The sequence below is a fragment of the Aethalodelphis obliquidens genome, unplaced genomic scaffold (assembly GCF_003676395.1).
Source record: "Aethalodelphis obliquidens isolate GAN/ISIS:26980383/991018 unplaced genomic scaffold, ASM367639v1 scaffold14, whole genome shotgun sequence".
Lineage (NCBI taxonomy): Eukaryota > Metazoa > Chordata > Mammalia > Artiodactyla > Delphinidae > Aethalodelphis > Aethalodelphis obliquidens.
The window spans coordinates 20,222,464-20,247,043 of NW_020837958.1; the positions used below are offsets into that span (position 1 = coordinate 20,222,464).

At 41.1% G+C, this 24,580-nt stretch overlaps 1 protein-coding gene across 6 annotated transcripts in view; it reads left to right on the plus strand.

Annotated features, from left to right (window-relative positions):
• LGR4 (leucine rich repeat containing G protein-coupled receptor 4) overlaps positions 1-24,580 on the plus strand; it is a 109,597-nt gene that overhangs the window by 49,694 nt on the left and 35,323 nt on the right. For 4 of the 6 annotated variants that reach the window (XM_027115146.1, XM_027115142.1, XM_027115144.1 and 1 more), the window contains one exon: positions 14,294-14,365. In XM_027115146.1, coding sequence (XP_026970947.1) covers positions 14,304-14,365 — 62 coding nt within the window. In that variant the 5' untranslated portion in view covers positions 14,294-14,303. Of the gene's footprint in view, positions 1-10,693; positions 10,713-13,867; positions 14,078-14,293; positions 14,366-24,580 lie in introns of those variants that run through there. The other 2 variants (XM_027115147.1, XM_027115145.1) reach the window with 2 other exon arrangements.

Genomic DNA, 24,580 nt, shown 5'->3' on the forward strand with positions numbered 1-24,580 from the left:
TATCCTTCTGGGTTTGCCCCTGACCTGTGAACTCCACATCCCAGCCAGACCAGCCTACTTGCTGTCCTTCACACATGCTGTTCCTTTAGCATCAGAGGCCCTGCCTTCTACCTTTTTACCTGGTTTGCATACAGCTCCTTTCTTCCCGCCCCCTAAGATCAGAGGGAATGTTTTAATCATCAAGCCAATAAAGATATGTTGAACAACAAAAAAAGCTGTGAGTTCTTTACATAAAACTGAACATATTAATCCATCAATACATCAACACCTTTTTTTTTTTTTTTTGCTGTACGCGGGCCTCTCACTGTCGTGGCCTCTCCCGTTGCGGAGCACAGGCTCCGGACGCGCAGGCTCAGCGGCCATGGCTCATGGGCCCAGACGCTCCGCGGCATGTGGGATCTTCCCGGACCGGGGCACAAACCCACGTCCCCTGCATCGGCAGGCGGACTCTTAACCACTGCGCCACCAGGGAAGCCCCATCAACACCTTTTAAAGGTGTCCAGAATTCCATTTTACGGTTTGGCCTCATTTTAAACATAAGACTTCTTCAAGGACCAATATCCTTAATGAGTAAAAAGAGACTTTTCATGCATTTACTGAGTTAAGCACAGGTAGCATTGGTTTGTTTCTTTCCGTGTTTTGGTTGTAGTACTTGTTCATTAGCTGAGCTACAGTTGAGGGGCTCAGCCAGCTCTTACCCATTAACTTCAGAATCTAAGCACCATTGAACACGTTATTTCTGGGGAAGTTATTTTCCCCAGTCCCAAAGCATACTGCTAAAATATTACTGCCACGTGCTCTAGTTTAAGGTAGTAGAAAGAACCCTGAACTGGGATTTATCGTTTTGATTCTGATTTTGGTTCTTTGATTAATTAAATATTTAACCCCTCTGGGCCTCTTGCCTCATTATTAAAATGAGATGATTAGATTAGATGGTGATGGGGGATGATGATAATAATAAAAATAATAATAGTTGACTTTGAGTGTTTGCTGTGGGCTAGGTAACTGTGCTGGGCACTGGCTGAAGGTTACATCCTCTAATCCTCACAGCGATGTTCTGAAGTCAGAAGTGTTATCCCCATTTACACTTGAAGAAACTGAGGCACAGAGAAATTAAGGGTTATACAGGGTTATAACAGGATGATTATAACAGGGTTATACAGCCAGTGAGCGAGCAGAGCTGTGTTCAAACCCAGGGCTCTTGGTCAGGCTTCTGGGAGAAACTTTTAATCACTCTGCTTTCTAGTTCAGTGGTTCTTTGAGATGCTATTTATAGGACAAAGCCTGTAGTTTGAATTTTTGAGGAAGAAAAATTAGTTTTACTGAAATCCAATTTTACATCATTCCTCCCAAGCTATTTTTAAATCCAGGAACTTGTATTGAAATGAAAGCTTTGCTCTCTTTCTTGCTTTTTCCCAAATGTGTTTGCATGTAAGGTTATTACTCTGTTATAGCAGTAGACTTTGGGAGGAAATCTGTCATTAATGCCCTTTGCTGTCCATAAACAATGTGTTCTTGATGTCTGTCCCAGACGCAGATCAGGTGTCAGTTGTCAAGATGAAGATATTTTATATGCCTCTCCTTTCTTTTCTCCTGCAGCCAGGCCTTTGACTATCTTTAGATGGTTGGGAAATTAAGCCTTTTTAAACATTTCTCTTTTTTGGGAAATGCTAAGTAAGTACTTGTTACATGACTGTTAAAGCATTTAATGTAGTGTCTGGCATGTCATTCATTAAACTGTGGCCACACATTGAGCTAGAGGCTTGGGGTACATTCGTGAGCAAAACACAGACCCTGCCCTAATGGAACAGAAGGTCTAGGTGGAGGAGCAGGAAATTGATCAAAGTGATATTTACAAACACTACAGATGCTCATGTTTTCCATATTATTATTATCATCATAATATTATACGGATGAGGAATTAGCCTTTTATTTAAGCCCTCCCCAAGGTAATCCAAACCAAGATTTCCACTTCTTCCCATCATAACTCCTTCAACACTATTCAGTCATATCTATAGCTGTTAGTGGGATGATGATTTAATTTATCATCCAAATGACCACCCCTTTGAAAGTGAAAAGGAGGACTATTAATAATTATGTTGAGGGCTTCCCTGGTGGCGCAGTGGTTGAGAGTCCGCCTGCCGATGCGGGGGGCGCGGGTTCGTGCCCCGGTCCGGGAAGATCCCACGTGCCGCGGAGCGGCTGGGCCCGTGAGCCATGGCCGCTGAGCCTGCGCGTCCGGAGCCTGTGCTCCGCAATGGGAGAGGCCACACACACACACACACACACAGACAAAATAATAATAATAATAATTATGCTGAGACAATAGATGTAAACTGGCATTGTCCAAGGCAGACTGGAGTGAGTTGTCATCCTCCTTATTGGTATCTGAATTGGCCTCCTAATCTGCAACATTCTTTAATTGTGGTTAAGCTCTTTATGGGGGCGGGTGGGGGGGAGAGAGGGAGAGTGTGTGTGTGTGTGTGTGTGTGTGTGTGTGTGCGTGCGTGTGTGTGCGCGTGCATGCACCCATGCACAAATGGATCGGAAGTGTGTACCTGGTTTCACTGGAGGTTGGGGGGATTAAAGATCCTCCTCCTTATAGGAATTTATTTTCTAAGACATTATTTCTTCTTGGTTTCCAATTTAATAACAAAACTGCTTCAACAAAACATCAAGTCAGCTGAGGAATTGAGAGGTTTTCCTGGATGGACATTCTAAAGCAATAACTTTTTTTTTTTTTAACTATCCATCGTGCCTTTATTTTTTAATTTTTTATTGGAGTATAGTTGATTTACAATGTTGTGTGAGTTTCAGGTGTACAACAAACTGGATCAGCTATATGTATACATGTATCTACTCTTTTTTAGATTCTTTTCCCATATAGTCATTTTCCCATATAGGTCATTACAGAGTATTGTGTTTTGGAGTTCCTAATGTGTATGTGTGTCTCTCTCTTTCTTTTTATTAAACAGATTTCAGGGTAGCCTATTGTTTTCTGTCCAGGGTAAAAAACAAAGGACCATATGACCCATAATGATTGCAAAAGTTAAAAGGAAAGTGAAGTGCTTTGTGACCTGAACTTCTTAGAACGTGAAGACTTATCACAAATAGAGCTGTCCAGAAGTATGAGAAAACCAGACTTGAGAATCTTTGCTCCCAAAGATCCAGGATCAACTCAGATTTGATTGCCTAGCTGCTTCTATATTGACTTTAATGAGTTGTAAGTCATTCCCAAGGGAATATCTTGAATGACTTTTTATCAACTGGCATTATCAATGTCTGTTGTCTAATAGTCAACAGAAATGATTGTCATCCCAGTTACAATTTTGAGTCATTCATCTATGGATAGAATACACTTTACAAGCCTTTTAAAAAATGGCCACCAGAGCGGAGAAGGGGGAAGGTGTGTGTGGTGTGTGTGTATTGCATGCCTCCTGGCTTGAAGGGAAGCAATCGCCCCACAAAGCCTGCATTACAGGAATGGTGAAACCCCAGAGTCTGTCCCTGGGTTCAGGCCTTGACGGTTGGCAGCTGGTCTTCAGGGTATAGACTGCCTCATCATAATGAGGTCAGTGCCTCAGTGTCTTGGAAATTGAAGCTCCTCTTGCCTGGGATGATTATTGGATGTGCAAACAGTGTTTATTGGGAGGCCTCTTTTGGATTTGGGGCATTAGAAAGGATTTACTGGAGTGTAGATTTTTTGGTGGGGGGGTGTCTTTTTTGTTTTTAACCTTCAAATCACTACATTATTGAAGGATGGTTTTGTCAGGTTATTTATAAACATTTTATGCATTTTATGTAAGTGGAAATTTGTCATGCTGTTATCATATATTTCTAGAAATCTCGATAGAGCCCAGGGTAGCCAAGTAGAAATTTAGCTAACTCAGCTGATTTATCCACAGTTCTGTTGAAACAGTTGAAAAGTAATACTGTAATAAAGTCTTTTAAATGTGTGCCTGTATGTCTCTTCCTCTCCCTCCCTCCCTCTCTCTCTCTCTTTTTAATAAAGAAAGTTCAGGGTAGCTCACTGTGACATTCTCTCATATTGCTACTGTCAGTTTTAGAAAACCAATGTCACTAAAATATGAAAGTACTGGGGTGTGCTTGAAGGAAGTGCTTTAAAGGTTACTAAATCCATTCTGCCAACCTAGTGGTGCTGGGGAAGCAGCTGGAGTTTTGAATCCATTTGGCAGGAGGAATAAAAAGATTTGGCTTGAATACCCAAGTCCTTGAACTCATGGATCTTGCTATATTACACAGACAATATATATGAACTTAAAACTACACGATATATATGAACTTGCGACTTTGCCATCAGGAAGACAGAAGCCCACGAGTGCAGGAACAAAATTCCGTGAGACAATACTTACCTTTATTACATTTGATGTATTCTGATATTTTTCTATTTTATTCTCTGTTCCTTCTTATTTCAATTGAAAAAAAAAGTTGGCTATGACCCATTAAAATGATTTCACTGCCCATTAATTGGTTGTGAGCTGAAGTTTAAAAAAATGAGCGTCTGAACAGCAGTTTTTGTGGGTGGGTGTGCATGTTTGAAGGCAAGGACCATGAAGTAATGTTTTCCTATCAGTGGTGTTAATAAGTGTAGCTATAATGAAACATCAACCGTTTAGTTAATTAGAATATTTACCATAATAAATGCTGTGGGATTGATTTCTTTGTTGAATAGTGCATTTTGTCTGCTAGGATGAAGTAACTGAGTGTTTCCAATCAGCCCAGACGACAATCCTTACAATCCTTCTTGTTGATGTTAAATGGACTATTGAAATTGCATTCTGTCTGTGTGTCTTGGCTGGTAATGAGCACTGTTTTGTCATCGTTAGGGTTACCAGAACAGCTGTTAACACCCAAAGAATGCCTGAGAACACCCGTTCAGTAGCGAGAAAACAAGGAATATTATCATTTAACCCTTGTCTGTTCCATGTGATGCCAGATGCTAGGGGTCCTCGATCAAACCATAGAAAGGAATGTTCTTATTGTCTTTGGTATTCATTGTTCTTTGCCATTTAGTAAACAGTGCTCCGGATTTAGAGTATTTTATATTTTCCTCTTTAGAACACATCTCACACTTGAAAACAGGCTCTGTTTAAAAAGACAAAAAACAAAAAAGCCCCGAAAACAAGTGGAACTTCTTTCAGTATTAGAAAATACTATTGAATTAGCCTAACTAGCTTTATTTTTTTATTTTTAGTTTTTTATTTTTTGCAGTACGCGGGCCTCTCACTGTTGTGGCCTCTCCCGTTGTGGAGCACAGGCTCCGGACGCGCAGGCTCAGCGGCCGTGGCTCATGGGCCCAGCCGCTCCACGGCATGTGGGATCTTCCCGGACCAGGACACAAACCCGTGTCCCCTGCATCGGCAGGTGGACTCTCAACCACTGCGCCACCAGGGAAGCCCTAGCTTTATTTTTTAAGTTACCCTTTGAGGATGTGTAATTTAAGTGACACCTGCCTTTCGTGGGGGGTGTGAGGTTTACACATTGGTGTTTTGTTCTCTCTCTTTCCTACCTTGTTGGGTTAGCATCTCCTTGAAGAACACAACCTTCAGTGTCTCCTAGGCTGTATTGCTTCACTGAGACGATAAACAATTACAGCATAAAATATTACCTTTGGAAATGAAGTCATGCATCTTTCTTCATTGCTGAACCCTTGTAATTCTGAAGGGGGTATGTTTAAGTCCTCACTCACACACTTGCTAACATAAGCAAATGTGCCTGCACGTATAGGAAAAAAGTGAATCGCAGGGCTTCTTATTTTCTACTAATTATGCACGAAATACACAGGAGCAGGAATGCCAAAGTAGGAGTCATAATGATAGATTTGGGAAGGACCTTCGAAGTTAGCAAGTACAGAATATTTTTCAGTAGAGGAGGTTGAGTTCCAGAGGAGCTGGGATTTGTTCTTCCTAATAACTTCCTTTCCTTTCATCCCATGGCAGTAGATGGCTGCTAAAATGATCTTTCTGCAGCAAACGTGACATGCTTAAACTTCCTCTGGCAGCTTTCCATGCTTTTAGAATAAAGTTATGACTTCTAGAGGTCATACACAAAGGCCTTTGGGGACATACTTTCTGCTTGCCTTGGTAGCTTCTCTTGCCAGTTATATCCATTGTGCTTAGAATACTCCAATTCCTGTGTAGTTTTATCTCCTTGACCACTCTGGTTTTATCTCATTTAACATGATATTCCCACTGCCTGGAAGGCACCCTCTACCCAAACAAACAAGTTATCTGATTCAGAGGCTTTCAATTTTTTTTTTTTCCTATGAATCCAGTGATGACTATGTTTTACATCATGACCCAATATATATATATATATATGAAATGTAAATAATTGTCATGAAACAATATTTATTCTTTTTCTGTATGATGTGCTTAACTTTGATATTAACCGGTCCTTATATTTCTTTTTATAAGATGCCGTTTGTCACCCACTGACTAGATTTCACATCCCTCTCTGTGCTGCCAGCTTCCTGCGGGAAGGTTGGAAGCGTTTGGGGAATGTTTTTGGTTGCACTAATTAGTGCACCAGGGCACCAGGGATGCCAAGGACCCAATAGTGAGCTAGGCAAGACAAGACTGTCTTGCATAACGAAGAACTGTCCTGCACAAAAGCCAATTGCATCTCTGTTGGGAAATAGTGCTGACATAACGAGTGAGACCAGAGATTGAAATAGCAGCTCTCTATAAAGTAATATCTGCCCTTTCCAACTTGGCACCACCACCCTGCCTTTGGAAGTCTCTCTCTGGTCCCACGTTAGGTTGACCATCTTCCCTCCCTCTGCCACGTGGATCACAGTACTTACTTACTGCTTTGTTATTGCAGAGCACCCTTAGGATAAACACTCTGTCTTCTTTGCCTTTATCTACCTGGGACCCAGCATACAGTCAGTTGCAAACCTAATAGGTGCTCAGTAAAGAGAGAACGAAGAGGCTTGGCCCAGTGTCCTGCAAGTGGATAGCAGAGGCTGGAAAAACAAGCAAAAAACAACAAAAAAGGCAACAAAACAAAACGCAAAAAACCTGCAGGTTTCCTGACTCTGAAGCCAAGCCAGTGCTGTGCATCACGTTATTTGGTTTTGGGCAAGTCCTGGAAAAGAGGATTTCTAGCCACAGGATGAATTATTTTTTCCTGTGGGAGAAATGTGAAGAGGTAGTATCATATATATACTTATTTATAAAAGGCCAACACAGGAATTGATGTTTAACTTATTGATATGTGCAGTAAAATACATACTTTTAGTATAAAGTTCTAAGAGTTTTGATAAAGGTATACAATCATGTAACTGCCAGTCAAAATCAAGACATACAGAGCATTTCCAGTGGGCCAAACTTTCCCTTTGTAGCCGACCTTTCTCCTAACCCATCCATTTATACTTAGCATTGCTGGGTCATAGTCATAAGTGTATGTTTAATTTTATAAGAAACTGCCAGACTGTTTTCCAGAATGGTTGTACCGCTAGCAGTGTATGAGAGTTCCCGTTGTTCTGTATCCTCACTAGCACTTGTTATTGTCAGGTTTTTCTTTTTAGCCATTCTAGTAGCTGAGTGCTATCTCCTTGTGATTTGATTTGCATTTCCCTAATGACTAATGTTGAACATCTTTTTATGTGCTTTTTGCCATTTGTGTGATCTTCTTGGGTGAAGCACCTATTCAAATATTTTTGTCCATTTAAAAATCAGGTTTATTTTCTTACCGAGTTTTGAGTGTTCTTTCTGTGTTATAGATACAAATCTTTTATCCCATAGTGTTTTGTGAATGTTTTTTTCCAGTTTGTTTTGTATTTTTTCATTTTCATAACAGTGTCAATAGAGCTTTGGAAGTCTTTAGTGGAAGAATGCTAAAAGGTTCTAAAACAGGGGTTTTAATCCATGAAAGTAGAAGATCATAAAATGAATTAAACATTCTTCTCTATATCTCCTGTAGCCAAAACTTTTTACTGTATTTTTATTATTTTTTAAGATTTGAAGACTATATACTAGGATATTCAAATACCTTAAACAGATAATGACTTTACAAGGTGGTAACTTTTCTTGGCAGTGATTAACATTTATCTATTAAGTGACAGTATGGTTGTTGTAGCAGTTCTCCTCTTAAGGATTGCAAGGCTTTGAGAATCAAGTGTTGGATCTGTCCGCTGGGAAGCACTGAGCCTTTGTGCTTGAAACACCAGGGAAGATGCCAGATAGTACGGAGCCAATTTATCCTGCTGCCTAAAATAAGAGTAGAGATATTTCACATGGCATCAGAAGGGTGTCCATCATGCCATCTAGTTGGATTCTAGCAGTGCAAAAACACGTTAAGGTCAGAAAAATATCTCTAGAGCAAAAGCTGACTAAAATGGCATCCACACCATTTTGGCCCCATTTCTGCAGTGTAACTAAAGAGCAGTATCTTTACACATATGTAGCTGTTCTTATTGCTTCCAGAATGCAAGAATGCATTTTAGAAAGGTTAAACTTAATTACATATTGCAACAATGTCTCAAGCAGTAATAAGTTAAGAATAGAGTGGAGTGATGGATTTTAATTAAAAGAGTAAAAAAGAGAACTGTGAATATATCTTTTGATATAAAAGCTTCACCATCCTAGCACAGTGCCTTGCACCCATGTGGATAATTGGGTGCTTTGTACATATTTGTTAAATGGGTGACAGTATATCTCCTTGTCTCTGGAAAAGAGACTTAACTAAACTCTTTGCCTTTTGGCACGGTGATTTCCAGGTGTGAAGTTCCCCTCCCATGATGTATGGCCTGCCCAAAATAGCATTGAATATATTAAGTACTTATGCTTTCATTAAAATATATTTTCAGAGAATTTTTTTTTCCATTTTGCAAATGAAGAATCTTAGGCATCAAGAGATACATACGTTCAGAACGATAGCATTTCATGTTGGCAAAAATACATACCATCCAGAGAAAAAGAACCTGGAATGACACCCATGAAATAGGACAGTGGTTATTTCTGGGTATTGATATTGTGGATGCTTTTCCCTGTATTTCAATTCCTTAAAAACAGTGAACATAGGTTGCTTTGTTATTATAAAAGTAGGGAGCAAAAGAGATCACTTGCCCAAAGATATGGAACCCTGTCAGAAAAGAAATTAAACTCTATATAAGCTTTGTCTAGACCTTTGGTGGTGTATGTGTTATCTATACTACTTGTGCGTGAGAGAGACATTCCCTTCCAATGTGTTCTACCCAGCCTATTTTTCAAATTTAGTTTTAGTTTTTTGTTTTTGTTCAGACAATAGACATCTGTTAATTGGAGAGTGGCCTGAAAATTTTTGGTGGATGACAAGACCCTAGAAAAGTCATTGGAATAGTATTAATTCTTAATCATTATCAGCATGTGTCTGTTGAGTCTAAGGACATCACCACCACTTTCTGGAGAATATATTAGAGAATGATGTTTTCTCTAGAACCTGTTTGTAATTTATTAAACATAATTTATCAACTTCTCAGACTGCTGGGTAATATTTGACTTACTATTAACATTATGGCAGCAGCAGTGTAGTTTTATCTAACACAAATAGGAAGGCTTATTCAAAGGTAGATAACGTGGGTCAATCACAGTATATTAAAATTAAATAATTCCATGGCAAAAGGCCCAGACCAGCAAGCATGTGGTGGCAGAGTCCACGGTGGTACACGCTGGGCCAACAGCAAACAGGTTAGGCTCGCTTTGGGAGCATTTTACAAGGTACCTTGTTGAAACATGATGTTCCTCTCTACTCTGTAGATACTTTAATATTAATGAATTTTATGAGGGGAAAAAAAAGATGAGAGTGTAAGCACTGGGGAGATTTAGCAGTTTGAATTAAACAGTTGCGCCATTTCACTGTTAATTTTGAAATCAGTGACTGCTGGTGTTGGAGCATTCACCTTTATTTTCCTCGTGGGGTGATGTGCTTTTGCATTTTTGATCTTTGTTGTAAAAATTGGGGAATATTGCATTGGGTGTTATATGCAGGCGTGTGCCCTGTACCAGTTGGTGTACGTTGAAAGGCCCCACTATAAAGAAATCTGTTAGGGAACCAGTATGTATAGAAAAGATACATTCAGGCATTTCCCCCCTACTAAGCAAAAGCTCTAGGTTCTGTGCCCTGCTTCATCACTTACCCTCCTGGACGTCCTCCTGATCTTTCTGAAAATGGCTCTTGTCTTTCCTGTCCTTCTAACAATTTCCTATAAGAATGTAATTTCCTCCCTCCCTCCCTTCTCCGTTAACAACTGGGCTTCAACATTTTTCTTTTAAAACAAAGTACTTGATCTCAAAGAGCTCTTCTATCTTAACAGCTTGGACTCCTGGAGTTCTGGAGTTTAGAATCCAGTTTTGTAGTTAGGAACGACTCCAGGTTCTAGACCTTCTGCACCATTTAGTGTTTCCCTTGTGTAAAAGTGGTTTCTTCTCTGGGAAGGAAGGCCACCAAAGGCGGTGAGATTCTTGGCCTGCTGGCTCTCTGTCCACCAGATTCACACAGCTTCCAGGAGCAGCCAGAACACGGAGGATGATGAGATAACACCTATTATTTATTTAGCTTCTTATGTGATGAATCTGATCTGCTGCTCTTCACAGCATTCTACAAGGTTTAGTTACTACTTCCTCCATTTATCCAAATGAAGAAGCTAGGAATCAGAAAAGGTGAACAGCTTGCCCAAGATCACAGAGCTAGTGCTGGTGAATCGATAGGTAAGCCTTTGTCTCCCAAGCCTGCACCCTTCCATCCATGCTGGGCTGGCTTCAAGTAAAGCCGTCAGTTCTCTTGAAATTACTCTTCAGAGGTGTTTATGAGTTGGTGGTGCTCTGACCTTGTAAGATTATTTTGTTTTCCATGGTACACTTATTTTCGTTGTAGGAACGCAGGATGGTAGTTCTCTGGGTTTAGTTACAGATATTCCTGGCAAGATTGTGTTGCTCATAATGAATGTCAAGGCACTGACCTAGAGGTGTTACCTTCTAGCTGAAAATTTTCTATATATACCACTTTTTTACTTATGTATTTTAGTAATTTATAGGCAGATGAGCCCAATATATTTGTAATTATTGGCTTAGGACTTCCATTTGTAAATGGTTACAGTTAACTCATCACCCCCAGCATCCTTTCCAGCCTCAAGCTCTCTTGCCAGTATTGGTGATGTCAGGTCTGGAATATACTCTTAAGGCTGTCTGTAGGTTGTTTATCACCATTAGTCCTCATTATTTTAAATGAGTACCCACCCACCTTATACTCTGTAACTACATGTTTCCAGAGCTTCTCTGGAGATAACATCTTCCAGGTCCCCCCTCCCTTTCTTTTATTTATTTACTTTTTTCTCTTCCTTATTCACAAATGCTTTGTAACTGAGGCCTAGAAAATATGATGGAAAATACCTAGAAAGATAGAACTCTGAGTCTGTGAAATTCAGATCAATTTGGAAACAAGTGTTATTTCTGAACCTGAAGTTTTGAAACAAAACCTCACCACGTGTTTAACACTTATTAGTTTGTAAATATGGAGTCCCACTAATTGCATTTATAGCTCACAGCAAAGCTACCTGTTATGTCTTGTTACTCTGAGGGGGGAAAAATGAGACAGTTATATAGATGTACGCATTTTTAAAAACTGGAATGCAGGGAAGAGTGTGGTATAAATTCTCTCATAATCATGTGTCTTTTCTGATGAGGCAGTCAGTCAGTTTTTCTGTTGCTGTGATACTCACCTGAATTCAGGTGTGCCAAACTTAAGAGGAAACAGTATGGAGTGCCTCCTTTTGTAAAGTAATAAATTATAGTTGTCCATTCTCCTTTTATTGGAATGACTAAAGAACACCAAAATTGTGTGATGTTTTACAGAATCACTGCTTACTCATTATTATTTTACTTTTCAACGTGAGTAAAAGTTTTGTTGTATTCTTAAGAGTGAATTTATTCGTTAAGGGCAAATGTGCTCCAGTGGGAGTGACTCAGTAGTTTTATAATGGCAAACTAGTAGTCTTTAAATTTTGCGTTGTGGTAAATTTTTCAGAAACATGCCTTTTCCATCAATTGAACCTCATATATCTTCATCAGGGAGGATGAGCCCCTCCATGAAAACTACCAAAAAAAAAAAAAGTGAATCACAGAAGTATATAATGTCAGGCCAGGAAGACCCCCAATCAATCAGTTCAACTCCCCCATTTTACAGATGAGCAAACTGAGGCCCAGGATGAAACAATATTCCATCTGACCCCTATTTGGGTGCTATTTCTCTCGCACATTGCTCCAGTGTTTATGAAAAATGAAGGGTTCCCCCTCCCCCTTCTCCAGGGATAATGATAGCTGATTAAATTAGTATCAGGGCCTACATTTAAAAATAATAATTCCTTGAAAAGTATATTAATTTTGTTTTTCTTGTAAGTTATCTTTAGTAGAATTTGAGTTGTTTTTAATGATAGACAATTTTGGAATGCATGTGAATCCGTATGGTCTTGGGATTTGTCTCCAGAGAATTTTCAGAACTTTGTTTCTTCAATGGCTAAAGCTATTTATAGTTCTTTTATTTTTTTATTTTTTTTGCGGTACGCGGGCGTCTCACTGTTGTGGCCTCTCCCGTTGCGGAGCACAGGCTCCGGACGCGCAGGCTCAGTGGCCATGGCTCACGGGCCCAGCTGCTCCGCGGCACGTGGGATCCTCCCGGACCGGGGCACGTACCTGTGTCCCCTGCATCGGCAGGCGGACTCTCAACCACTGCGCCACCAGGGAAGCCCTATAGTTCTTTTTTTAAATCATCAATCAGAAGCGCTCTTCCTGAGATTCATTGATGATTGTGCCAAGGTCTTGGAGGCAGTATCCCTCCCTCTTTTTAACCTTGGTGGGACTCAGGGTTTGCTTTATGTCTTAACTACTTACTGGAGCAAAGTAGCAGGATTCAAATGATATTTTAGAAGACTCAGAGTTTGGAGTTAAGATCTTGGACTGTGGAGCTCACATGTCCTGTTACACCACTCGTTGGTGGCCTCAGGGAGGTTACTTTGCCCCAGTAAGCCTTGGTTTCCCCAATCGTAAAGTGAGATTTGATATGCAGTCTTATCCCATGATCAGTATTCTCAACATGTTAGCTGCTACTGCTGTTTTTGCAACTGCCATTCTTATTATTCCCAAGCCAAGAAGTTTTCCAAACCTGCATTGGGAAGGGCTAGTAAGAAGAGATGCAAGTACCATTTCGAAATGTTCGTGAGAGGAAAGATGGGGAGAAGGGACTCACCTACCTTGATACTCAAGGTGTCCTTTAAAGGAGATTTTTACCTGACCAAAGTAGTGAAAAGAACAGTGGTATTGTTGTCGGCTGGTTTTTGTGTGCTTGATGTCTCTTCCACCTCCTTAGACTATTATGTCTAATCCAGTTGTGGGAAAGTCACACATGTGAATTTTCATGGTGGTTTCTAGAAAGGAGAGACCTGTGGGCTGAGCCAGAGAATTTAACAGCAAATAAGAGGCAGAGGCATCTGGGTAAGGCAGGCAACCCAGAGCCTGCGGGGGCTGTCCCTGGTGAGGCTGCCTTCAGCTGCCTTTTACAGTGTCCAGATTAAGTAGAGTGTGGAAGGAGAAAGCCAGTTCAAAAGGCAGCTGCCAGGGAAGAAGGAAATGGTTAATAAAGAATTTTTTTCAGCTGCTTGCACTAGTTAATTGTCAAGTGATATCGTCGAGTGAGTACCCTCCTTGCTGCTGTCTCTTTAAGGAAAAACTGGAAATGGACCGCATACCTGTCATGTATGCACTTGTTTGCAGCCTGCATCTGTTCATAGGCTAAAAATGAAATCTACTTACAGCTATTACCTGGAGGACTTTTATAGGTTTTGCAGAAAATACGACTGGGGTACAGTTAGGACCTGTTTTATTATCCCTGACAGTGGCTTAAGAAGCCACCCATACCTGCAGATCTCCTTTATCAAGTTCTGGGTGTTCATTTGTTTATTTTTATCAGGTACAGCACTTTGAACACCAGAGCAATGAAAAGCCACACTGGCTCACTCATTGTAGGTCTTTGGAGACATTTTTTTCCAAGAATACTTAAAGGGTGAAAACCCAGGATCTGGGTATGTTATAAATGATGGGACGTAATTTATAATAAAAGATTTAGCTTTTCTGTTTTCTGAGCATTGCATTCTGAAACTGAATTATGACTATTCCTACGTCTGTCTCATTTTTCTTGCTTCTTTACAAAATTTCAGCACCTAATTATTTTTCTGTTGACTTAAGTGCTTTAAGTCTAATATCACTTAGTTAACAATTTTCTTAACTTTGTTTTCCAGGGATATCAGCATGAACAACATTACTCAGTTACCAGAAGATGCATTTAAGAACTTCCCTTTTCTAGAGGAGCTGTAAGTATTCTTTCGAGAAATGTTTTTTGTTCATTTGTTTGTTTCTCCTGTTCTCTTTGGTAGCTCTTATGACAGAGATAGTCTACTGTTTCTCAGGGGGCACTCAGAGAGCTTGGTTCAGTGGCCTTTGTACAGAGGAAATCATATGTCTTGGGGCAAAACAAATTTGAGTTTTTAAGAAGTACGATTGCTGAAGTTATTTTTGAAAGCCAGAACGAAAAGTGCTACTTCCATAGGACTTTTTTTGCCGCAATTATTATGACCATGAATGCTGCAGTGACACAGGTTAATTACAGTGTTATCCCAAGATAACAAGGCTGCAGTGTAATTACCATGGTTGCCACAGGAGTTGCTATGTGGATAACAGAGCCATAAAGAATAATCCAAAGTATTTCAGGGTCATGATGCAGCAGACAACCTCTACGTGAACGAGCAGAAAACTGTCTCCTTGGACATTGGCAGGTGGTCTTGGGGGTTGGGCTGAGGACATAGCGCATCTTACGGGTCTCTGAGAACATCTTTAACATTAAGGCTGTTTCCGAGCTTGGCGGTGGCATCTCACTGCCAATTTAACAGTTTCTGAAATTGGAAATTTAACAGTTTAAAATTTCCAATTTAACAGTTTACATGGGGGAAAATTTCTTTCCACCTGTTATAACCTCCATTTTGTTTTGCTCTCCACACTTATTTGAAGTTCATCACCCAAATAAGCATTTTTAGATTTTATAGGAATTGGGAACGGTAGATTTTAAGAATCCAGGTTAAAAAAATAAAAGCAGAGTTGACTCACGTTAAATGGAGGCTTTTAAAAACGGCTAAGCCAGTGGGTTATGTAATATGTAGAGGCAAGAAGGTGACAGTTTGATGGTAAGAACATCAAAGAGCTATGGCCCTGAAGGAATCTAAATTCATATTACGGATTGTGCCCTGCAGCCAGCTGTTGAGTATTAGATCCAAGTCAGTGACTGTCTCCTATCTTAACTCGGCCCCTCCCCGCACATGGGGAACAGGAATCAAATATAAGCCAAGCAGGTTGTGCTCCCTGCTTCTGACAGAGTATTGAAACAGCAGTTAAGGATTTAGTGAAGTTAAGGAGAAGTTTTTCTTCCCACACTGCTTAGTTGAACATAATGTTCCCACAGAAAAAATTGGACAGAGATTATGTGCCACTTCCAAGCTTGTGAACTGGGTCAAGTTACTTAACCTCCCTCTGTTCAGTTTCTTTGTCTTTAAGGTGCAGATAAGACAGAATGAATTAAATAGATGTTAAATACTTAGGACAGTGCATGAAGCAGAGTGAGTGTTATGTAAATGATGGCTGGTATTTATTTCACTATTTTAAAAGTGCCTAAAGGGGAAACAAAGCTGCAGCCTATATACCAACTGTTGCCCTTGGTACAAGGTTTAAATGTATGTTTTACTTTATTTTTGCCTTTTTTTTTCTTGAGTGAACATTAATTCTTTTGTAAGAAATAGCTCTTCAGTTTTAATTAAACATTTAAATTCAATGAAAAAGCAGTGAACTATGTATTTGAATCCCTCACTTCCCACCCACCCACTCAAGCTCTAGGACGCTTCACCTATTTCTTTTTATTTCACATACAGTTTTAGACTTCAGGATTAGTCTCCCTTTACAGAAGTAATTATACAGCGAAAGGCCATTAATGAGCAGTTGTTCAGCCGTTGTATCACCACCAGGGATGTGAGACGCACCGGGTGGGAAACGGAGAAGCCCTCCTTGCTCTGGGTGGGCGGTGTGTGCCGACCAGTTTGTTGCCAGCCAGTGCACTCGGAGGGATTTGGTAGTGGGTGCCTGGATGCGGAGTCCGCCCTGGTTAATCTCTGCTTTGTGAAGTTCGCATCTTGGATTTCTTAAAATCTCAAATGACCGAGCATATGTCAAGCTCATGAATTCTGTCAACCGAGAGTTTTAATTGGAACCAAATTGGATTTGACTGCTAGTCCTTTGTAGGAGGTCATGTTCTCTCTGCATTCTGCTCATGGCAGTGAGGAAGCCCATCAAATCAAGTCTGTACATCTTCTCCAAATACTGTATGGGATTTCAAACATGAATTCAGTCAGGAGAGTTGATGGTTAATTTTACAGAATTCTTCAGAATAGTCTTTAATATGCTGGGAATACTTAAGGCATTCAAGAAATTTCTAACATAGAAATTTCTTTTCTATGTTAATAGAAATAACATAGAAATTTCTTTCCTATGTTAATAGAATCAGGGTAAAAAGCCCATGTTTTTTCTTTATAAAACACTGCAGTTGGGTTCGACATTCCAAAATGATGCTGCATGAGTATTGTAATATTTCATAAACAGCGTCACCCTTTGTCCAGAAGTCATCTGGAAGTCATTTAAGTGCGATTGTGAAGCTAAAGTGCCCTGAGCAGAAATGAGTGATTTACTGAGGATTTTTTTTTTTCCCCTGATAGTTAATAAGGTGCGCTTTACAAGAGGTGACTGGTTTGGCCGAATTTTATATGCTAACCCAGAATGCTGGGAATATTGGGTGGAATTACTTCCCAACTTAATAAGTGTTTGTAGACACTTACACATTCACTTATTCTTTCGACAAACACTGAATCCTGCTCTGTGCCAGGTCCTATGGTCGGTGTCAGGGATACCGAGGCAAGTAAGTATGGTGTTTGTCCTTGGAGCTGACAGTTTGTCTAGAGCTGTGCTGTAACCACAGGTGGTTATTTAAATCAAGATTTACAAAAATTAAAATTAAATGAAAAACCCAGCTCTTGGGCTTCCCTGGTGGCGCAGTGGTTGGGAGTCCGCCTGCGATGCAGGGGACACAGGTTCGTGCCCCGGTCTGGGAAGATCCCACATGCCGCGGAGCGGCTAGGCCCGTGAGCCATGGCCGCTGAGCCTGCGCGTCCGGAGCCTGTTGCTCCGCAACGGGAGAGGCCACAGCGGTGAGAGGCCCGCGTACCGCAAAAACAAACAAACAAACAAAACACCCAGTTCTTTAGTTGAATTAGCCATCTTTCATGTGCTCAGTAACCACCTGTGCCTAGTGGCTATTGTGATGGACCGTGTGGATATAGAAATTTTCCATCATTGCAGAAAGTTCAGTTGGATAACATGGGTCCAGAGGAAGAGGTGGAACCAACACTTGGTGCGACGTGGTAAAGACGGTCCAACAAGTGAATGCTGGGTCAGCAGAAGCCTGAAATAACCTGTTTACTTGAGACTGGAGGATTTGGGAAAAGCTTTCCAGAATAGCTTCAGCTGAGTCTTGAAGGACACGTGGGAATTAGCCAGGTGAGGATGAGTAGTACGGGCGCTCCAGGAAGACCCTTATAGCATGTGCAAAGGCATGGAGGTAGACATTTCAGAAGTGTTAGGACACTTAGGAAGTGTTAGGAAGTTGTTAGTTATTCCAGTTGAAATACAGAGAAATGTGAAATACTGAAAGGTAGAGAAATGTTAGGAGATGTGGCCAGATCATCAGGGGCCTTTTTTTGTGTGTATGCGGTACGCGGGCCTCTCACTGTTGTGGCCTCTCCCGTTGCGGAGCGCAGGCTCCGGACGCGCAGGCTCAGCGGTCACGGCTCACGGGCCCAGCCGCTCCGCGGCATGTGGGATCTTCCCAGACCGGGGCACAAACCCGTGTCCCCTGCATCGGCAGGCGGACTCTCAACCACTGCGCCACCAGGGAAGCCCCCATCAGGGGACTTTTTAAGCTAAGGATTCCAGACTTTATCCTGAAGGAGTTGAATTGGGTATGAGGGTGAGCGATAGGGAGGCGACTAGGATTCTTTGTCCTGAATGACTAGATGCCATTCACTGATATTTTTTCCCCCTTCTTTCTCTGGGTATCTTAAAACATAGGGTCTGGCCCTAAATTCAATACATAAAATGTCTAAAATCTTGGGACAGTCTCTTGTTTCCTCAGTTTCCTACTCTTTAAAATGGGACTCTTCACTGTAGTATTGTAAAGGGAAGAGGGGATTATTTACATAAAAGTGCTTTGTGACCATGAAGTGCTACGTTGACGTGAGTAATGTAAATTTCACTAATCCCCTTAAACATTGCAGTCTTTCTTGAAGTATTTGGGGGAGAGGTTGTTTTGCCTGGAGATGGGAGTTGGAGTGGGCCGATATAGGTTTCTGTTAGCGACGTGAAAGGAAAGGCAGAATTTTGGGGAAATATTAATTTAGCATCCACAGGATGGGTTATCTTATGTGATGCTGCCGCAACTATTTTTGGCTCTCCTTGGGACCTGTCAGGGCATTGGTAGCCATTTAGGGAATGGCTGAAATGTGGAGTTGTGAAATTGATTTAATTAGAAACAGCAGAAGGAATATCCAACTACTTTTCTGTAGCCTCCCACTGAGAAATCAATCCATGGATGTTACTTTGAGCTTAGATGTTGCAACAGCAGTGGAAACGGTTGCCAGCTTTGGCACTTGCACAGTTATTGTTTAATACATACTATAAGACTGGGCTAGTTCTATCCATTTCAAAATGTACTTTGACTTTGGAACTCTTTGCAATGCTAAAGTGAAAATTAGGTCTCTGAGTACTCGTTTTTTTGGTGCGTAGGACAATTAATTCTAAGTAGAGGCATTACTGTACAAAAGAGGACTAGTAAGTAATTTGAACAGGGAGATACAGAGTGGGTCAAAACTAAAAATTTTAAATACTTTAATTTAGCCAATACTTACATATAAAACTGTATACACACACATACATGCACACAATATTCAATGTGTGTACATTTTTTTCTGAGCCTTTTGAAAGTAAGTTGTAATCATAATTTTCCTTTGTCTCTAAACAGTGCATTGTTTATTCCAAAAACACAAGGACTTTTGCTTAAATAATTGCAGTACTGTTGTCAAACTCAGAAAACTAGCATTGATATGTATTATCTGGTCTGTAATTCTTGTTCAGATTTGATAGCTGTTCCACTAATATTCTTTTTTTTTTTTTTTTTTTTTGTGGTACGCGGGCCTCTCACTGTTGTGGCCTCTCCTGTTGCGGAGCACAGGCTCCGGACGTGCAGGCTCAGCGGCCATGGCTCACGGGCCCAGCCGCTCCGCGGCATGTGGGATCTTCCCGGACCGGGGCATGAACCCGTGTCCCCTGCATCGGCAGGCGGCCTCTCAACCACTGCGCCACCAGGGAAGCCCCTCCTCTTAATTTCTAAGCTATGATACGGCCTCAAGAGGCACAGGATTGGAAGGAAGCTTAAGAAGACATCTATTTACTATCGTCTGCAATTCTATGTCCACAGCTAACCATCAAAGGTGGTTGGCTGCCCGGCATTTCCCATAGTAATAAGTTCATTGAACAAAACACTTGTTAACAAGGAGGTCTTCCTAGAATGAGGTTTTCTGGTCTAGCCACACCATCTTATAGATGAGAATATCAAGGCTCAGCAGTGAGTATGTATCTGAGCTAGAATTAGACCTACCTACTTCAGAGCCATGTCCACTATATCCTGTCGCCTTTTCATATCTTGAGATGCATAAGTAGTCTCAAATAGTCTTACTGGGTTGTTTAGAGTTCTAGAAAATAGCTGACGATTGTTCTCTTCCAGTACTTACAAGGAATTTCCTTTGCTTCCAAACTAACGTTTGACTTGCTTAACATTTACTCCCTTGATAAAGGCTTCTCAGATAAGTTTTATCAACTGCAATAATTTCCCCCCAAAAGGCAGAAGAGTTCCTCAGTCGCTCCAGTGGTACTTGATTGTTAAAAATATTACATTCTTTGAAGCATTCTCTTGTCCCACTTTTTAGTGCTCTGATAGGATGCCTTGGTAGCGATGATCCCTACACTTGCTGTTGGGAAGTACATAATCATCTCACAGAGGAGTATCAATACTCTGATTCATACCATTCCCTGTGTGTCATGTGGAGAGCTCTCAGATTAGATTATAAGGATGAAAAGAGAAATGGAGGGACCTTCTACTAATTGGCCCTACTGTGTACCAGATAGGCCCTCCTAGAACAACCATGGTTTTGTTTCAACTCATAAAACTCTGTAAGCTATATTTATTCCCATTTTGCTGATGAGGAAGCTGAGTTTTTCCTCAGAGAGGTTGAGTAACTTTCCCAAGGTCACACAGCATGTTAGCAATGGGCCTGGTAGACGTGGAAAGGATGAGGAAAGACTTATTAAACAATCCATTGATTCACCAAACTTGTGTTAGGTAAAGCGTTATGTGCAGTGTTGAATTAAACCGGGATTCTTGCCTTCGAGAGAGATGAGTGAATGGTATTGTAGAGTTACGGGAGTTCAAAGGAGAAGGGAAATAACTTCAAGCAAAAAGATTAGGGAAGGCTTCATCAAAGAGCTGGCATTTCTGGAGAGCCTCGAGGGATAGTAGGAGTTATTCATGAGGAGATGTGGAAAAAGGAGGATGAGCAAAGATATGGCGACAGACTGGGATAGGGAGAGGAATGCTGTGGTATTTGGTTTGAGTTTAGGGCTGAATTCCTGAAAGGAAATTATGGGAAAGAAACCTTGAAAGGAGTTCAGGGCCAGGCGGAGGACCTTTCTTGGCAGACTCATGGAGGAGTGTCAAGTTTTGAGTGGCTATGGAAGTTTTCTGAGCTAGGAAATGACTTGATCAGATGTGACCTTCCATGAGTATAATCTCATAGCAGAGGTTAGGATGCTTGGGATTAAGAGAGTGTAGGAGACTGATGAAGATGATAATGGCAATAGTCCAGTTGAGACCTGTGAGACTCTGAACTAGGGTAGATGAGAGGCAGCGAGAGGGAGGAGGGAACTCAGCCAAAGATGTTATGGGAATAGAAGCAAGAGGACATCTCAGCTGGGATGACAGGGGGTGTCGTCGATAACACTTCATTTTTAGATTACCAGGAGTCTGGTGGTGCTTTGACAAAATGAAAGACCATGCAGAAAGAGAAACTTTCAGAAGTGAAGACAGCATATGCAGTTTTTGAACATACATCTTGAATTTAGGTGAGAGGTGGGTAGGGGTGTCTGGAAATATAGGTGTGGAGTTGAGACTAGAGATTTATGGGTGTGGATTATAGAATGGAGTTTCATGGGTATAGATTTTAGAGTCTTTTATTTTGAGGGGATTACTGGAAACATTAGGTTGAAAGAGCTTGCCAAGGGAGAGAGGGTAGAAGGAAAAGGAAGGAGGCCAAAGACAACTTGTTGGGAAACACTTGAATCAGGGTGTGGGAAGAAGACCAAGTGCCAGAGAAGCAGGAGAACTAGGGCAGAGCTGTGCCCGGGGAGCTGCAGGAGGGGAGGTTTTTCACAAGAAATGAAGGATCAACATTGACAGGCTAGAGAAAGGTGCCCACAGCCAGATTATGAGAAAAGGCCTTGAATTTAAGTTGTGTTTTTGTTTTTTTTTTGCGGTATGCGGGCCTCACTGTTGTGGCCTCTCCCGTTGTGGAGCACAGGCTCCAGACGCGCAGGCTCAGCGGCCATGGCTCACGGGCCCAGCCACTCCACGGCATGTGGGATCTTCCCGGACCGGGGCACGAACCCGCGTCCCCTGCATTGGCAGGTGGACTCTCAACCACTGCGCCACCAGGGAAGCCCTAAGTTGTGTTTTTTCCTTAAGAGTCATTTCTACTGAGAGTTGTGAGAGTAACTTTGGGATAAAGAAGTTCATCATGAAGCAGGCATTTGGGGACTGCTAGTAGGTAGTTTCTGGTTTGGGGAGAGAAGGTAAAGTTTGGAATATGTCCTGTATCTGACAGGAGTCCACAGGGTGTAAGAGACAAAAACCCAGCTGAGGTATAATAGAGGATTTATTGTTTTATGTAGATCTAGGAAGTCTAGAGGTGGAGTTGGCTTCAGATGGTCCTGCATCTGGAGGTTTCACAGTTGTGAGAGTTTTCTCATGCTTCAGCTTCAGTTGTCTCTACTTTTGTGTTTTGGCTTTGTTCTTTGTTCTATAGTGGGAGAAATAACCTTCAGCAGCCCCCACGTACATCTTTGCATCTTGAGATCCAAGATGAATATCTAAAGTCTTCCTCGCTGCTTTCAGCAGAAAAGTCCTAGGAGAACTTTCATTGGCCAGGCTGGCTTCATGTGCCTGTCCTTGAACCAGTCACTCTCTTCTATTTGGGTTGGTATGGTCCATCCTGGGTCCTGGGCTCATCCTCACTAGGACCGCCTGGAGTAGAGAAGAAGTCCCCCAAACGAAGCAGAAGGGGGAAGGAAGACACGCCTGAGAGAAAGAAACTATAGTTATCACGGCTTACTGGAACCTAGTGAGTAGACAGCTGTAAGAAATGTTTGTTTACTTGGGTCAACCTGAAATGAACAAAGGATCACTGAAGAATAGGAAGGTTAAAGCCTAGATAATATAAATTTACAGTGGAACCAACAGGCTCTGTAACTTTGTCCTATAGTGCTTAGCAGCTTAGAAGTAGAGGCAGTGAAACATGTGATATACTCAGAATTGGGGTTTGATAAGTTAGTGTTTCATAAGCAACTAGGGGAAATCAAACAGGAGAATCAACAGTTCGTTGTTAAAGTGTTTCACCTGGGATTCAGAAAGTGTAGCGAGGCTAATGAAACCACAGTTTGCTGGCTCATTTACCTATTTTAATCAAAGCTAATTATTTGTTCTTTGACTAAAGGTAGTACTAACTACAAGTAAGTGAAAATGTCTTTAATATTCTACTGGCATGATTGAATTTTCCAGTAAGGAAATAGGCTAAGTCATTTCTTTCATGTATTGTCCACTCTTAGTCAAGTCATGCTTATTTAACACAATTTTTTTATGCTTTCGTAGAATTTTAACTCAGAATTTGTTCATCATTTTCCCCTGCTGGAATTTATGTGTACATCAAAGATTATGTTAGAGCTGCTAGAAATATTTGTTTCATTGATGCACTTGCCTTTGTAAGGAAATGATCCTAAAATCAACGCATACTCAATTTTTAAAGTCTAGATGCATAGAAAGATAAGGAGAAGGGAGGAAAAATAATCACCTATTATCTTACACTGAGCAATACCCACGGTTAATATTTTGTTGTTTATACTTCCCAACTTTTCTCTTAGTATATGTATGTAATTTCTTTTCTCAGCATAATTGGTTAAGACCAATCAGAATTTACTCATGGAGATAAGTCATATTTGAATAAACCCAGGCTGTTCCAGGAAGGCTTGAGTGGGTATATGGTAGGCAACCAACAGTATGTACCATAGTTCCTCTCTATCCAATTCACATCTTACCCATTTTTATTCAGTCTGTTTTGAGCCCTTTCTGCCATAAGAAGCCTTCCCTGGTCCTTATCCAAATTCCTCTTGTACTTTCTCTGCCCCTCACCATTTAGTGCTGGATTGAGTGTCTTGTTATTTTGTGCTCTAAGCGTATCAGTGCGCACCTGTCTATTCAACTCCATGGACTTTCCTCTAAGCGCAGCACTTATTGTCACACACCTCCTGCATGACCTTTGGTGACAGTGACCACATTTTTGAATTTGAAATTGAGGGAAGGGTTAAGACAAAGGATCTCCTCTTATTTTGAGTTTATTATCAGCCTATATAAAAACTAAATTCCATTGACGTCTTATGTTTAATGAATTATCCTTATTTAAAAGAAAAGAAAGGAGAAATGTTTTGGGAAAACTCAGTACTTAACTTTGCCATACCTATGGTGTTTGACTTGTAGTAGAAGGTCAATATTTGTTGGTTGATGTTAGCTGTAATTTTTTTTTTTCAGCTGTAACATATTTCCTCATATGGCTAGATATTACATGTGTTTAGTGCCAGAAGATAAATGACTAGGTTGTCAGGATAAACTTTGCTCAGGAAATGTAACTATTGCCAGGGTTTTTATTGATTTGCCTATAAATTAAAGTCTTCTGTGGGTTACTTACTATAAGAGGAAGTGAGAGACACAAAAGGGCAGTCGGGTGCCAGTGGAACTTAAGTTTCTTTGAATTGAATAAAGCTCTTTTAGTATGTGGACTAGTTCTAGATGGCCTGTAGACTGAGTTTTAGCAAGGACAAGCTTATTTTTATTTTTTTATTTATTTATTTTTTGTGGTACATGGGCTTCTCACCGTTGTGGCCTCTCCCGTTGCGGAGCACAGGCTCCGGACGTGCAGGCTCAGCGGCCATGGCCCATGGGTCCAGCTGCTCCGCGGCACATGGGATCCCCCCGGACCGGGGCACGAACCCGCGTCCCCTGCACCGGTAGGCGGACTCTCAACCACTGCGCCACCAGGGAAGCCCAGACAAGCTTA